This window comes from Vanellus vanellus (genome assembly GCF_965231255.1).
Source record: "Vanellus vanellus genome assembly, chromosome: 26".
NCBI lineage: Eukaryota > Metazoa > Chordata > Aves > Charadriiformes > Charadriidae > Vanellus > Vanellus vanellus.
Genome location: NC_138931.1, coordinates 5,088,353 through 5,102,719, shown reverse-complemented (window position 1 = coordinate 5,102,719; position 14,367 = coordinate 5,088,353). Strand labels below are relative to the sequence as shown.

The 14,367-nt window shown below is 50.2% G+C and overlaps 1 protein-coding gene across 1 annotated transcript in view; it reads right to left on the bottom strand.

The window, feature by feature from the left end:
• The window catches only part of LOC309681835 (tetraspanin-15-like), a gene marked incomplete at both ends in the record, with an annotated part of 59,206 nt that overhangs the window by 28,652 nt on the left and 16,187 nt on the right, over positions 1–14,367 (bottom strand). Inside the window, one exon of the mRNA XM_082495802.1 lies at positions 3,046–3,120. Coding sequence (XP_082351928.1) covers positions 3,046–3,120 — 75 coding nt within the window. The remainder of the gene's footprint in view (positions 1–3,045; positions 3,121–14,367) is intronic.

Sequence of the window (14,367 nt, the reverse complement as noted above, 5' to 3'; positions counted from 1 at the left end):
CTTTCATAGCAAACGTTGCCAGCTGTTACCGGAGTAAGAATTTAACCCACATGCTGACCCGAGCCTGTTTCTTGGGTAAAATTCATCGGGTTTGAGCTCTCAGGGTTAGCAGCATCCCATAGCACCTCCCCATTTCCGGCACGTCCAAGCCATTTACCCACATCATTTTTCCCCATACGCTTCACATGAAATGTAATGATCAGGGCGACTTCTTCAAAAGCCCCCTCGAGCTCTCCCATCCCATTGACTAATGGGATTTTAACCGCTGGCAGAGGGGGTTCTGCTGCGTTAGGAGGGGCTGGAGGAGGCGAAATGGGCTGTGGCAGCCAACACCGCCGGTGATTTATCGGCAGGATGAGCCACGCGCGGGAGCAGAGACCTCATCAGAGCCCTCAATCACTCCTAATCCCAACAAATCATCCAGCGATTCTATGGCGCCCGGAAAGGGAACGGTGCAGCCGGGCTGGGGCTCTCCCCGCTGCTCCTTCAGCCGTATCTCCGAGGACACTTTGACACATCAGGTACTTCACGTTAAACACTAATTTAATCGAAAATGTGTTTTCCAGATGCCTGGGAAGCTTATTAGTGAGCTGGGAGCGGAGGCTCGAAATGTCCTACGCAAAGCCCGGCGCAGGTTTGTCGTTTGACTCCTGACAAAGCTCCAAGCAGAAATATTAATGAAGGAAAAAGGACCTTTTTTTTTTTTTTTTTTCTGAGTTAGAAGCGGGAGGAAGGGAGATTGGGGGGGGTGGGTGGGGCGAGAAAACGTTGTTTTTCATAATTCACTCTGACATGAAAATTAGAGGTTGGGCAAAGCGGGAACGGGGAGAAGAACGTGAGGAGAAAAAAAAAAAAAAGAAAAAAAAAAAAGAGAGAAACGAAGGCACGTCAGAGCGGCAAACAAAGCCTGCCGACAGCGAGGGATCAGGCAAGGGGATGTGAAAAAAACCTTGAAGAAATTGCTCGTGTGGAAGTGAAAATGTTAATTCCCAGCTTGCCCACTGCTAAGACCAACACAACAGGCAACAGCCGCATTTTCCCGTTTTCTGCTTGTTTTCCCCCAGATAGGCTCACCCCATGATCCCATTGCCCTCGGAGAAGATGACAGCCCGGAGGCAGCCTCTGTAATTAAATCTTGATTTTAAGGTGGGAGGTAAATGTCGCAGGGTTAAATCATTAAGTTCTGGTTATGAGACCTCTCCACTCCCTTCCCTTCAAGGACGCCAACCCCGTTATCTCCGATAATCTCCAAAACTCCATTTGCATATCAACTGAGCCCATTTACACGTTCTGTAGCTTCGAGGCCACTAAATTCGTTCCTCATCTCTGCTTATTCAATACAAAATCCAATTAAATATGTTTTTAACAAGTTTAATAAACAACCATTGTTCCACATGCAGATTTGTGCCTCCGAACAATTTTGGGTCAAGTGGATTCATCGCTTGTCGGATCTCCCATTTCTCTCTTCCTCATTGTTTGATTTTTAATTAGGTTTGGATATTGTCTGTTAAATTTAAATTAAGGGACAATTTAGGCGCTAATGGTTTCTTCTCAATCCAGGAGTTTAATCGCGAGGTTGCAATCCCCTCTCCTGACGGCACTGGCGTTTTCCCCGTTGCATCCCTGCGGTGCAGGATGGTGCTGAGCACCATCATTGAGGCTCAAAGGTGGAGCAAAGCAGAGGATTTCATGCTGACTTTCACAAATAGAGCTTCTACACGGCAGCGCATATTGATTTGCTATATGTGGGAAGGACTCAAGCAATCTGATTTTCCTTGGAGAAGCACATTTTTCCCCTGGTGCACTGCATTTTTCAGGGATCAGAGGGTTTTGGAGAGCTCTGGGAATGTGCTGGATGGAGTTGGCTGCAGCATCCTAAAGGTAACATCCTCCCCCACTGCCTCCCTTCAAGTTCGGGGCTCACCAACCACATAACTCCCAACCCAAACCTGTCCTTGGGGTTCACCAACCACACAACTCCCAACCCCAACAAGTTTTTGGGGCTCACCAACCACACAACTCTGAATCTCAACCTGTCTTTGGGGTTCACCAACCACACAACTCCAACCCAAACCTGTCCTTGGGGTTCACCAACCACACAACTCCCAACCCTAACAAGTTTTTGGGGCTCACCAACCACACAACTCTGAATCTCAACCTGTCTTTGGGGTTCACCAACCACACAACTCCAACCCAAACCTGTCTTTGGGGCTCACCAACCATACAACTTCAACTCCAACCTGTCTTTGAGGCTCACCAACCACACAACTCCAAATCTCAACCTGTCTTTGAGGCTCACCAACCACACAACTCCAACTCCAACCTGTCTTTGAGGCTCACCAACCACACAACTCCAAATCTCAACCTGTCTTTGGGGCTCACCAACCACATAACTCCAACCCCAACCTGCGTTCGGGGCTCACCAACCACAAAACTCCAACTCCAACCTGCCTTTGGGGCTCACCGAGCACATAACTCCAACCCCAACCTTGATGGGTTTGAAAGTATCAAGCTGTTTGTGCAAAGGGAAATAGATTTTTAGATCCCGCGAGTAGGTATTTCAGATATTGTTCTCCTGCCTCGTGCAATCATTGAGCCAGCAGAGACTGAGATTAGCTATTTAATCGTTTGATCGATGGCAAGGGTAAGATTAAATGGAAAGTAGCAGGGTTTCTTCAGCAGAAGGCGGGTGGCCAGAAAGGACATCCGTTGGAAGCATTTACCATCTCGCCAGCTCAGCTATAACTCAAACCTGTCCTTGCAAATGCAAGCCAGCAGTTAACGTAATTGAAGCGAGGAGCTTAATGAGTCCTCAGGAAAAAAATAAAACCACGGGTTTTTGGCTGAGATTCTGCACAGGGAGCTGTGGCGGGGGCTCTGGGTGGTGCTGGAGGTCCATCGCAGCTCTGGAGCATGATGGGCAGCCCCAGAAGAGCACGAGCATGGAAAAACTTCCATTTTTCAGGGGGTACGCTAACAGATACTTGAGGATTTTCCTCCCCGATGTCGCCATGCAGCATCCAACGGCTTCCTGATTGCACTCACCTTGTTTTCAAAGATGATTTCGATGAGTATCAGCAGCAGCTCTGTGAGGAAGATCACCAGGAGGACCCAGAAGAACTGAAAAGAGAAAGGGAAGGATTAGCCCTGCTCTGAGACAGGCTGCGTCCTCTCTGTCAGCGGTTAACCACAACAATGGAGACCTGGAAACTGAGAGCTGCTTTGAAACGCTTAGAAATCCGATAATTTCATTACGAGCTCCCCAGGGAGCTGCAAACCTCTTCCAAAGATCTCAGTCCTAACAGAGAAAACAGTTTGCTCCCTTGTAGAAATAGTCGCAGGAAGGAAGGATGGACTGAAAAAAAAAAAAAAAAAAGCCAGATGCAATTTGAATGGCCAAATTCTGCTGGGGAAATGGGTAAAACGGATGCAGAGGGAGCAAATTATAATCTCTGGGTGGATGTAGGTGCGCAGCATCGCTCTGTGATGGGATGCTGGTGCTTGGATGAACACCAATGTTTCCAAGCTGGGCATCCAACGGAGGATCACCCATCCCCCAGGATATAGGCAATAAGTCACGGTCCACCAGAACTGACTGTGGTGAAAGATTTAGGCTGGAAATCAATGTCCTGATGGAGCAAACGACTTAAACTAGAAGGTCTGATGTCTCCCCACCGGGAGTACTGCGCCCAGCTCTGGAGCCCCCAACATAAGAAGGACGTGGACCTGTTGGAGCGGGGCCAGAGGAGGGCCACAAAGATGATCCGAGGGCTGGAGCCCCTCTCCTATGAGGAAAGGCTGAGAGAGTTGGGGGTGTTAAGCCTGGAGAAGAGAAGGCTCCGGGGAGACCTTATTGTGGCCTTCAAGCCCTAAAGGGGCTCCAGGAGAGCTGGGGAGGGACTTTTGACAAGGGCATGTAGAGATAGGATGAGGGGGAATGGCTTCAAACTGGAAGAGGGCAGGTTTAGATTAAACATTAGGAAGAAATTGTTGGCTGTGCGGGTGCTGAGCCCCTGGCGCAGGGTGCCCCGAGAAGCTGTGGCTGCCCCATCCCTGGAGGTGTTCAAGGCCGGGTTGGACGGGGCTTGGAGCAACCTGGGCTGGGGGGAGGTGGCCCTGCCCAGGGCAGGGGGTGGCACTGGGTGGTCTTCAAGGTCCCTTCCAACCTAAACCAACCATCCTATGATTCTGTGTTCTTGCAGCCCGCACCCACACATCTCCTAATGCTTCGGTCCCTATCTGAGAGGTGGCATCGGGCATCGCATCCGAATTTGCAGAGGACAGAGAGCAAAGCTCTACTCAGCTCACGCTCGTCTCCCCAAGGCTACTGCCGTCAGCGACTTCAGAGACTCGCTAGGAAAAGAAAGGTGGAAAGTTACCATGGTAACTAGCTAAAAATCCAAAACCAAGTTAAAAAAAAAAGGGGGGGGGGGGAGGTGGTAATTGATTACCTCAATATTCACTTTGACCGCTGGTTTGTTAGAAGAGTCTGGTAGCACAGGGACCTGCCAACCCAGAAATTATTTCCCAAGCAAAACCGAAGCGCTGTTGCAGCAAAACACCACTTCATGCCCCAGACTGGCAGGGTTTTTAATTAGCCACCCACCAATTAACCAACCAGGTTTGCACCGTGCTTGTTTGCTAAGAGCCGGCTAGCGTGGAGAAACAGCATCGCTTTCATCACCGGCTAAATCAGCTCATAACGGGCCCAGGTATAATTAAGCAAGGAATCTCATAATGAAGGAATACAATTAACCAAGCACCTGTTATCTCGGAGACAGAGATGATATGCAAAACGCCAGACGCATCTAAACTGATCGAAACCGGGATTGCTTCGGGAAGAATTCCAAGGTGGTTCATGGTTTTACCCAGCAGAGCACGTCTAGGGCTCGCAACGCTGCAGCGAGAAAGAGAAACTCAATTTTGGAACCGTTTTTGTTCTTCAACCTCAGTCAAAACCCAAGAAAAAAAAAAATAAAAAAAAGAGCACTGTCTTCTGTTCACCAGGAAAAAGCGCAAACTCTCACCGATCTCACTGTGAGCACAGACAAAGGACCGTGGCTTCAAAGTCCAAGTGGGGACCACCACTGTGCTCACGGCCAGACCAGGGCACCAACAAACGCCTAAAAATCAGCAGGACGCGGTCCGCAGAGCCTTTCTTCTTGCCAAACTCCTCTGAAACCACCAACCCTTGCTGCTCTTCCCCGAAATCAAGAATTTTAACCCGAGAGAACCTTCGTGCAAGTTGCTAGATGGTTTTTTTTCCCCGCTCTTTCTAGCGCTGTGGCCATCGCATGCCATCGCACTAATTTTATCCTCCGTTCTCTTTCCTTCTTTCGCTCTCAACTTCTGCCCTACGGCTTTGTCAAGCCGAGATATAAAAGGCAATGTTTATGCAACTCAGCCTGCTCTCTGCCTGTTGAAGTCAAGGCTACTGTTTAATATCCAGGTTTGAGATCCGATTTATCGACGAACGCAGGCGTGTTGTGAAATCCACTGGGTGCCGGCCGTACCCGGCTGTCGGAAAAACCCCGACGGAACGCGGCTTCCAAATGCTCCATCAGATGAGGCGCACAAGTAGCGAATCCCGCCGTTTCCACGGGAGCGAGCCCCCCCCAAAAAAGAGCTTTGCTTACCGTCTTTAGAAACGGGGGGGGAAAGCGCCCGTATCGACGGGGAAGAAAAACCTGGCAGATGCTGATCGGAATTCCTTGCAAGAGGGAAAGTGCGAACTTGGGAAGTCACATAGGTGATGCCCGGCTCCCCCCAGGACACCCCGCAGTACGTAACCTCGCCTTTAGAAAGCCCACGATTTCCCTTCTAATTTAGAGAGGATTTGCAAGAAAAGCAAGCGCAAACCCAGGCTCTGGTGCAAGCCGTGCCGAATGGGCAGCCCGAGCGAAAAACGGCTCTTTTTCTCCCCAAATAACGGTGGAACGGAGCACGCAAACCCTCGCCGGCTGCACGAGCAAAAATCCACATTAAACAGGACTTAATACTGCCTTGAGCTGCTGTAACTTCGGAGGGGGGAAAAAAAAAATCACAAAGAAGCGTGGCGAGGAGCTGTTTTTTTCCCCAATTTTTGTAAAACTTCGCCCATTGCATGGAATTGGTGGCATGGGAGCGAGTGGCCGTGGCTCCACGGTATGACCTTCCGGCTGGGCATCACCTCTCGCATCCTCGAGAGGAGGCAAACGCCGCGGAGGAGGGACGGGGAAGGTGCCCGAGGATCTCACCCATCGCACAGCCCAGTTTTCAAGGAGAGAAATTCCCCGATAAAACCTTCCCCTTGCTCGAGACAGCTGGATCGGGGAAAAGTCGCTCAATTCTTATTAAATTAACACTCGCCACAGTCAGCTCCCTTTAAAGAGCTCATCAATCCAAAAGTTCACAATAAATTATACTGCCTAATTTCCTCAAATACCTTGACAAAAAGATTAATCACCCCCCGTTCCCACGAGCAGCAGAGCTCCAGGCTGCTCCTTCCCTCCTCTAACAAGTCTCCAGCGCCGTTTCGTTCACCGTTAATCTCTCCTGAAGCCAAACGGAGCGCAGAAGGAAAGCGGCCGGGCACCGCGCTGTGTCACGGGTTTAAAGACAGATCTCCTTCCAATTTGGGGAAGAACTCCCTTTATTACGGTCATTTTGCATAAGGAATAGATAGGTCGGCTGGAGCGATGCCTTCCCGCATGTCTTCTGGGTGTTTGGCTTTCTGCCACCTCCGTACGCCAGGTAGGATGACTCGCTGTCAAATTTAATCTCCCAGAAGCTTAAAACCCACCTGAGATACTGAGTTGGTGCAGCGTAAATCCTTCCAGCGGCGGGTCTGGCTGGCAGAGGGGTGCAAACCCGCTGCCGCATCATTTCCAGACCACCAGCAGCCTTCAGCCGCCTCCAATTTCCCTCTTGAACGTGTCCTCACCGGGCAGAAAGGAAGAACACGGGTGAGGGATGGGTTGGAGGCACCCAGGGATGAATCAACCACGCAGGGATTTATTCGGGATCCAGCCCAGGAAAGGCGCTTTGAGCCACGGATAGAGGCTGAGCATCACTCCTGAGCTCAGATGCACTCGAGACACCCGTGGCCACAGGAGGTTCAGACATGCCGAGCCCCAGTGTGTCTCCAACGGGATTCTGGACGGAAAAGGGATGCTCTGTTTGCCAGGGATGGGGCAGGGAAAGGAGGAGAGGCAGAGGTAGGATGGAAGAGTTCCTGGAGCAAGGTGAAAGCATCAGAGAAATCTGTGATGTTTATTTAATGTGAGCAACCGCCGTCTCCGAAACGCGGCTGGGATCTCACGGCGTGGCCAGGGAGAGCGACGGGCTGCCACAACTGCAGGGAAAAAAAGGAAAAAAAAAAAAAAAAATTATCTCCCCAAATCCTTCCTTTCTACCCGGCGCCAGGAGTTTCCCATGTGGCACCCGGGGGCTGATAAGGGAAAATATTTGCGTCTTGATGATCCATTTCCTACTTGAGCTCAGTCACAGGAAAGGAGGAGATAAGAGCGATAAGGAGGATGGTAATTTCTAGAGAGCCCATGATACAAGCCAAAAAGAAAAGAAATAAACCTATAAAAAGATTCCCGGGTACTTTGCAGCAGGACACCGGGAAAGCTGAGGCTGAAGATGCTGCTCTCGAATCCTTCTGCCCTCCCGATGAACCTCACATTAAAATAGTACAGGCAGATCATAACCAGCTGCCTAATTTAAGGAATCAAGTGGGTTTTTTGCTAAGAAAAAGTTACTGGTGATACTTATAAAAAAAAAAAAAGACTCATCAAGCTCCATATAACAAGACCTTATAGAAGCAAACGGAGGAGGAATAGAGGGGTTTGAACCCCCTCTGTGAAGGGTGGAGATAATTTTATCCTCACTCCAGGCTCTACAGGTACCATTAAACCCCTGTGGGAACAGGGACATTCTGCGTTCATGCAAATAACCCCCCAATATTTTATTTTTATCCATTTCTACGGCTGATTCTCCAGCAAAGGAGTTAAGTCGCCCCAGTGAAGCCAATGCAAGAAAAGAGTTTGGACCTCTTAATACCAAAGTGGCGACAGATCGTCAAGGGATGGAAAATCTGGACTTCCCATCCCTAAGATGAAAAGAAACTCGAGCAATTTAATTTCTCTTCCTATAAAACACGATTCCCGCCCCTCCCCATTTTGCATGCACAGGAGTTTACCGGATGGCGGTCCCTAGGTTTTGCCTTATTTTGGGGCATCCAGAGAGGGAACCGGTCGTTCCCTCTTGAGAAATCGGAACAGGTCGAACGCGCAACCGCCTGAAACGCGCCCAACGCGGAGGCGTGGGATAAATAAATCTCTCGGCTCTACCTGTGAGGCCACTAAACCATCCCCTTCGCAAGCGCCTGCCGCCTCCTCTGCCTTCCTCCAGACCAGCCACGGAGGAGTTCCCCGGTTCACGTGAGCACAGAAACACGAATCCGGTTGCTTTTGTCCCCAGATTGAAACTTTAAGTAATGCTTTTAAAGAACCGTTTCTTCCTAATGACACGTTAGAGCTTTCTCCCACGCAGCCTGGCCTTTTCTGAGGGTTTGCTTTTCTTCTGAAAGACACTCGCACGCAGCTCTTCTTCTGAAAACCCAAATAATTGTTTATTCCCACGTAGAAACAGCTTTGAAGCAAAGAAAAAAAAAAAAAACAAAACCCAACCCAAAAATCTGTCAGGAATGTCTCCTACACAGATAAAACGAGGACAACAAAGCTCAGATGATGAGACTTTGCAGAGCATCTTCTCTTTTAGCAATACAGCAGTAACCCTCTCTGCCCAGGCAAACCATGTTATTTTATTTAGGGGGGCGGGCAACACGTCCCTCCTGCCCGTCCACCCGGCCTGGGGCTCATGACCCCTCTTCTGCGTTTCCCGCAGGCGTTCGGCCAATCCTTAAGTCAAAACGCACATTTCCTCTACGTTTCACCAAGCAGCCTGGTTTTAACCTCAAAAGAGACAGAAGCTCTTACAAATTAGGGACTGGGAGTCCCTGAGAGCGCCGGGCACGCGGCGTGGTCTCTCCTCCGCGTCCCAGGTACCAGCCCTACCTCCGCCACATCCCACGGATGCTGCTCTGTCCCTTTGAAGACCAAATCTGCTCCCCAGACCTGCCAAAAAAAAAAAAAACCACCTTTTTTTTTTTTTTTTTTCCCCCTTTGGGCTTTTATAGGCTGCAGCTGGGTGCATTTCTGGCTGCTGTTAACCCTTCCTTGGCTATAGCTCTGCTCCCCTCCGCTCCCATCGCCAGACCAGGACGATTGGTGCAGCTGGAACAAGAGCTTGTTCCCCAAAACCCAAAGAAAAGGAGGTTTTTAAGAAGAGGGAGGATGTCACCTCTTAAACTGCCCCTCCCATCCAGTTCCACGAGCGACGGCTCCTTTCAAATCTAATTTATTTCAGAGTTTGAGGAGCAAACAATCCGATTTCTCCTCTTTCCAGAGATCTCTGTAACTGTTGCTTTCCTCCCCAGTCAGGAAAAATATTCCAATGGAACAATCGGCTCAATTCACTGCACCAGGCAACTCACTGCAAACTCTTAATGCAGATAAAACCACTCGGATGCTACTAAAATCATCTCAGACTTCGCAAAAACCTCTCCTTGGCCTTATTCAGCTGCTCACCAGCATCCCTTCATCAATTTTGAGGGATTGCTGGGGAACCACCATCAGTTCTCTTTGGGGAGTAAAAACGCAGCATGAGATATCTTCTATTATTAAAAATTCATCTTGAGAAGGTAAATAACTCCAGAGACGTCCATAAATAATCCACGCTTGGAGGATTTTTGGAAGGATTTTGTAGCGTCAGCCCTTTCCCCGGGTTTTCCAGAAGCTGTGAAGCCCCACTAATTCACTGCGAGGATGGCAGTTATTATTGCAATAGTTAATTTAATGGTAAGATTAAAAAAGAAAGGGGTGAGCAGCAAGGAAGGAAATGCAATGTGCTGGGAGTTTGCCAGCGATGCTCAAAGCATGAGTCTCGGGAAGAATAAAATATGCTTTTTGCTGCTGGCAAAACCTTCCCAAACTGCTCCTGGAAAGACAGTGAATGGGGACACCGCAAGAAATTCAGCGGGAAAGCATCAATAATTAGCGCGGCAAAAGAATCATTAACTCCCCCGGGGCTCCAGCCCTCTCTTCTCCCCCAGAGCCAACCCTGGGCCAAGCAAATCCCCGTTTAAAACACGTTGCGGTGATTAGAACGCCCCAGCCAAGAGGTGGGCAACACTTAACGGAGGAGATCGGCCACAATTTCTTGCACAAAGCTCCTTCCGCCGCCCTGGAGTTTCCTACTTTGTTCTCAAGCAAATGAAATAATAATAATTAAAAAGGATTGAAAACCACAGATTTAAAGAAAAACAAATGAGACGGGTAAAAAGTGCCGGAAGGTCCCTGCAAAGCTTTTTCCCCACCAAATTTTTGGGAGATTTGGGTGTTAAGAGGATTTTTGCAGGTCTCTCCCACCCAGGAGAAGACTGCGGATGCTCGTTAGGCAAATAGGGAGTGTAAGTGGTCCGTGGGGAGCAGCGGTACCCGCCTGCTCCAAAGCCCCTTCCCATCGGTGCCGGTCCCTGGCACAACGCTGGGACTCTCCCTCCTTTCCCTCCAAGCCTTCGCTCCCGGAGCCGGGATGTTTCCAGCTCCCCCAGCAATCCCAAATGTCGGGTCCTCCTCATTTATCCACCCCTCTGCATGGCTAAGCAGAAAAAAAATCGAGAAAGTGCTGTTTTTGTTTAGAGAACCAGCAATCAGAGCACAGTATATAATCAGAAAAAATAAATCAGTGCAGATCCTCTCCGCAGGAAGGAGTTTCTTCAATGGCTTTTTTTTTTTTCCCCAGCTCTATTTGTGCATTAATTATCAGGGATTTGGGGTTTTTGGAGAGTTAAAGCAGCACCATCAAAACCTGCCGATCAACCTCTTTTGAAATATCCAGAGAAAACTCTTCATCGCGGACACAGGGAGCTGAGCCCCCCCCCCCGGCCTCGGAGCAGCGGACCCCAGGGAACATAAAGAGAAATGGGGGTTTTGCAGCGATGCTTTGTACAAATCGTCCTCTAATTAATCGAAATTTGCCCCGCAAGCAGACGAAAGCAAGTGGAAAAATGCCTGGTGACCTCTCTCAGGGTTACAACCCCAGATGAGTTCAAACACAGAAACGCAGCTTCATTTCTCATGCAAACCTGTAACCAGAGGAACCTTTCATTGATCAAGTTTTTCCACTGCGCTTGATGTGTGATATCATAGAATCACAGACTGGTTTGGGTTGGAAGGGACCTTGAAGACCACCCAGTGCCACCCCCTGCCCTGGGCAGGGACACCTCCCCCCAGCCCAGGTTGCTCCCAGCCCCGTCCAACCCGGCCTTGAACCCCTCCAGGGATGGGGCAGCCACAGCTTCTCGGGGCACCCTGCGCCGGGGGCTCACCGCCCCCACAGCCAACAATTTCTTCCTCATATCTCATCTCAATCTCCCCTCTTCCAGTTTGAAGCCATTCCCCCTCGTCCCATCACTCCATGTCCTTGTAAAAAGTCCCCCCCCAGCTCTCCTGGAGCCCCTTTAGGCACTGGAAGGGGCTCTGAGGTCTCCCCGGAGCCTTCTCCTCTCCAGGCTGACACCCCCCACCTCTCCCAGCCTGTCCTCCCAGCAGAGGGGCTCCAGCCCTCCCAGTAGCTCCGGGGCCTCCTCTGGCCCCGCTCCAACAGCTCCGGGGCCTTCTGCTGTGGGGACCCCCCAAGCTGGAGGCAGCACTGCGGGGGGGTCTCCCCAGAGCAGAGCGCAGCAGAGGGGCACAATCCCCCCCTGGCCCTGCTGGCCACGCTGCGGGGGATGCAGCCCGGGGTGTGGGGGGCCTTCTGGGCCGCGATCGCACATTGCCGGCTCATGGGGAGCTTCTCACCCACCAACACCCCCAGGGCCTTCTCCTCAGGGCTGCTCTCCAGCCATTCCCCGCCCAGCCTGGAGTTGGGCTCGGGATTGCCCCGACCCAGCTGTAGGACCCCACACTTGGCCTGGTTGAACCTCACGAGGTCGGCCCGGGCCCACCTCTCCGGCCTGTGCAGGTCCCTCTGGATGGCATCCATCACACCACAGAGCCACCGAGGGCTGCCGCCCCAGCCATCGATGCTGCTCCAATTCATAACGCCCCTTGCTTTGGGGGAGGTCGCCTGCACCCCACCTCCAAAACCTGCATCTTTGGCAACCAAAACCCGCAACTGCTTCTCCAAAAGCGGCATCTCACCGATGGAAAAAAAACACGCGACAGCGCCTCTTGCTGTGGCTGGAGCAGAAGGGGCAATTTTTCCCCCTTCTTCACCCTCTAAGAAGGCAGAAATAACCACAATACAGCCTAAAGGAGGTGCTGGTCAAATCCCATTTCAGCTGGAAATTGCTTTAATTTTTTTTCTGGTGGGGAATCTCCATATTGCCCATAAATATCCCATTTTTTTCCCCACTACATCCTAAACCGCCCGCTTCTCCCTCATTCATTTTGCAGGGATGCAAAAACCCACCTCCAGCCATCAACTGCAAACTTTGCAAACCCTGGCCAGCCCGAATTCACCCCAAATTCCTGCAACCACCGAGGTCAGCACGCTCAGGGGATCGTGCCGAGCCTTCAGGTTCATCCCAAAGGCTTTTTCCAAACCCTCTGGTCTTGGAAATGTGCCTCTTTAGTGCCAATACTCAAAGACTATTTCTTTTTGCCAGCCTGGAGGTGAGCACGCCCCGGGGTAAACGGATGAGGTGGATATCCCGTGCAAATCCTCCGCTCTCAACCAAGAGGTTTTCCAGCACCGCGAAACCACGAGAATCCACCCAAGTCAAATATCCCAGTGGTTTAAGTGCAAGCAACGCACCCACAAAACATTAACTATTGCACACAAATTCTTCCAAACGCAGAAGAAAAACAAGGGGAAGGCGCTACTTACTGGTATTTTCACCTCCTCCGATTTAAAACTGATTTTAAGTGGCTGCTATAGAGTGATGAATTAGCGCTGGTGATGTGGCGGAGAGATGCTTTATACGACACCGCTGTAATAGAGGTTTTCCGTGTAATTTTTGCCCCTTTCGAGCAGGGGAAAAAAAACCCAAACCAGCTGCTTGGACCAGCTCAGACCTCAAAGTGCTCCTTCACACGTGCGTTATTCTGATTGCTTTTATTCAGGGCCCCCGAAGCTTCAAATCACTGTAGTAGCTGACTCTCTTCGAGGGGGAATTTATCTTCCCAGGAGAAGGACAATTCTCCATCCACACAATAGCTCTGTGATTGCCAACCCTTTCCCCGCAGCCCTCCTCGCTCCACTCTTCAAACCCGACATATCTGCCGTTTCCCAGCGTTTCATCTCTCTATTTACACGTGCAATCAGGGGCTGGAGAGGATGGGGCGGAGGGGGTGGGATGAAGGCATATTTTTCAAGCCCAGCTCGGGAAGGCGCATCGCGGGTCGACCTTTGAGAGCGAGAATACAAAACGGCAAATAAAATAAATGGCGAAGCTGGTGGCGGTCGCCGGAGTTTGCCTTTCACATCTTGCTGCTGATGATATTTGGAAATAGCAGTATAAATATACATTTATAAAGAAAAATATTATATAGATATCTATTGATGTTGCTTATATATTTATATATAACACCAGCAAAAGGCCAAAAGAGGTGCTGCAGCGGCTGATCTCTCGCTGCCGCAAACCCAAGGTCAAATCCTGCCTTGGGTGACAAATTCTGGCAAACCCAAGGCAGGAAAGGAGGAACCCAAAAAGCCACCAAATGGAAAGGAAAAACGGGAAAGTCAGATTTCTTGGCCTGCCTGGACCCTCATTTCTCTTCAGTGCTGCATGAAATAAATACAACTCTATCTAAACTGCTTCTGAAAATTCAGGGCTTTACTGAATTCTTGGATGGTAAAATATCCATGGGATGAACACACGGGCCCCAAGCCCCCAGGCAGGAGATGCTGAGTAAGATACGATACGTTTCTAGCAAAAACAGCTCTAAAAAAGCCATGAAGAGGAGCCAATTTGGGCATATTCGATTGTAAAACCTGACTGCCGGAGCAGCCTGTCCCATTGCATTTCCCGTTCCTAAAGCGATGCACCCCAGCTGCCCCCGCCGCCCCACCCAGCACGAGAAATAGTGATTTTGTTGGGTTTTTTTTTTTTTTTTTTACGCTCTCTTCGCTCAATCACCCCGAACTCCCTCAAAGCAAGGGCAAGCCGTCTTCATCAGACAACCTGATGAAGACGCCCACCTCGCAAACGCTAGCAGTGCCACAAGAAACTTGATTTCCGAACAGAAAGCCTTAACCCGTCCATTAAATATGAGCCTTCGTAACACCGATTACATACACCAGCAGCTTCAATCC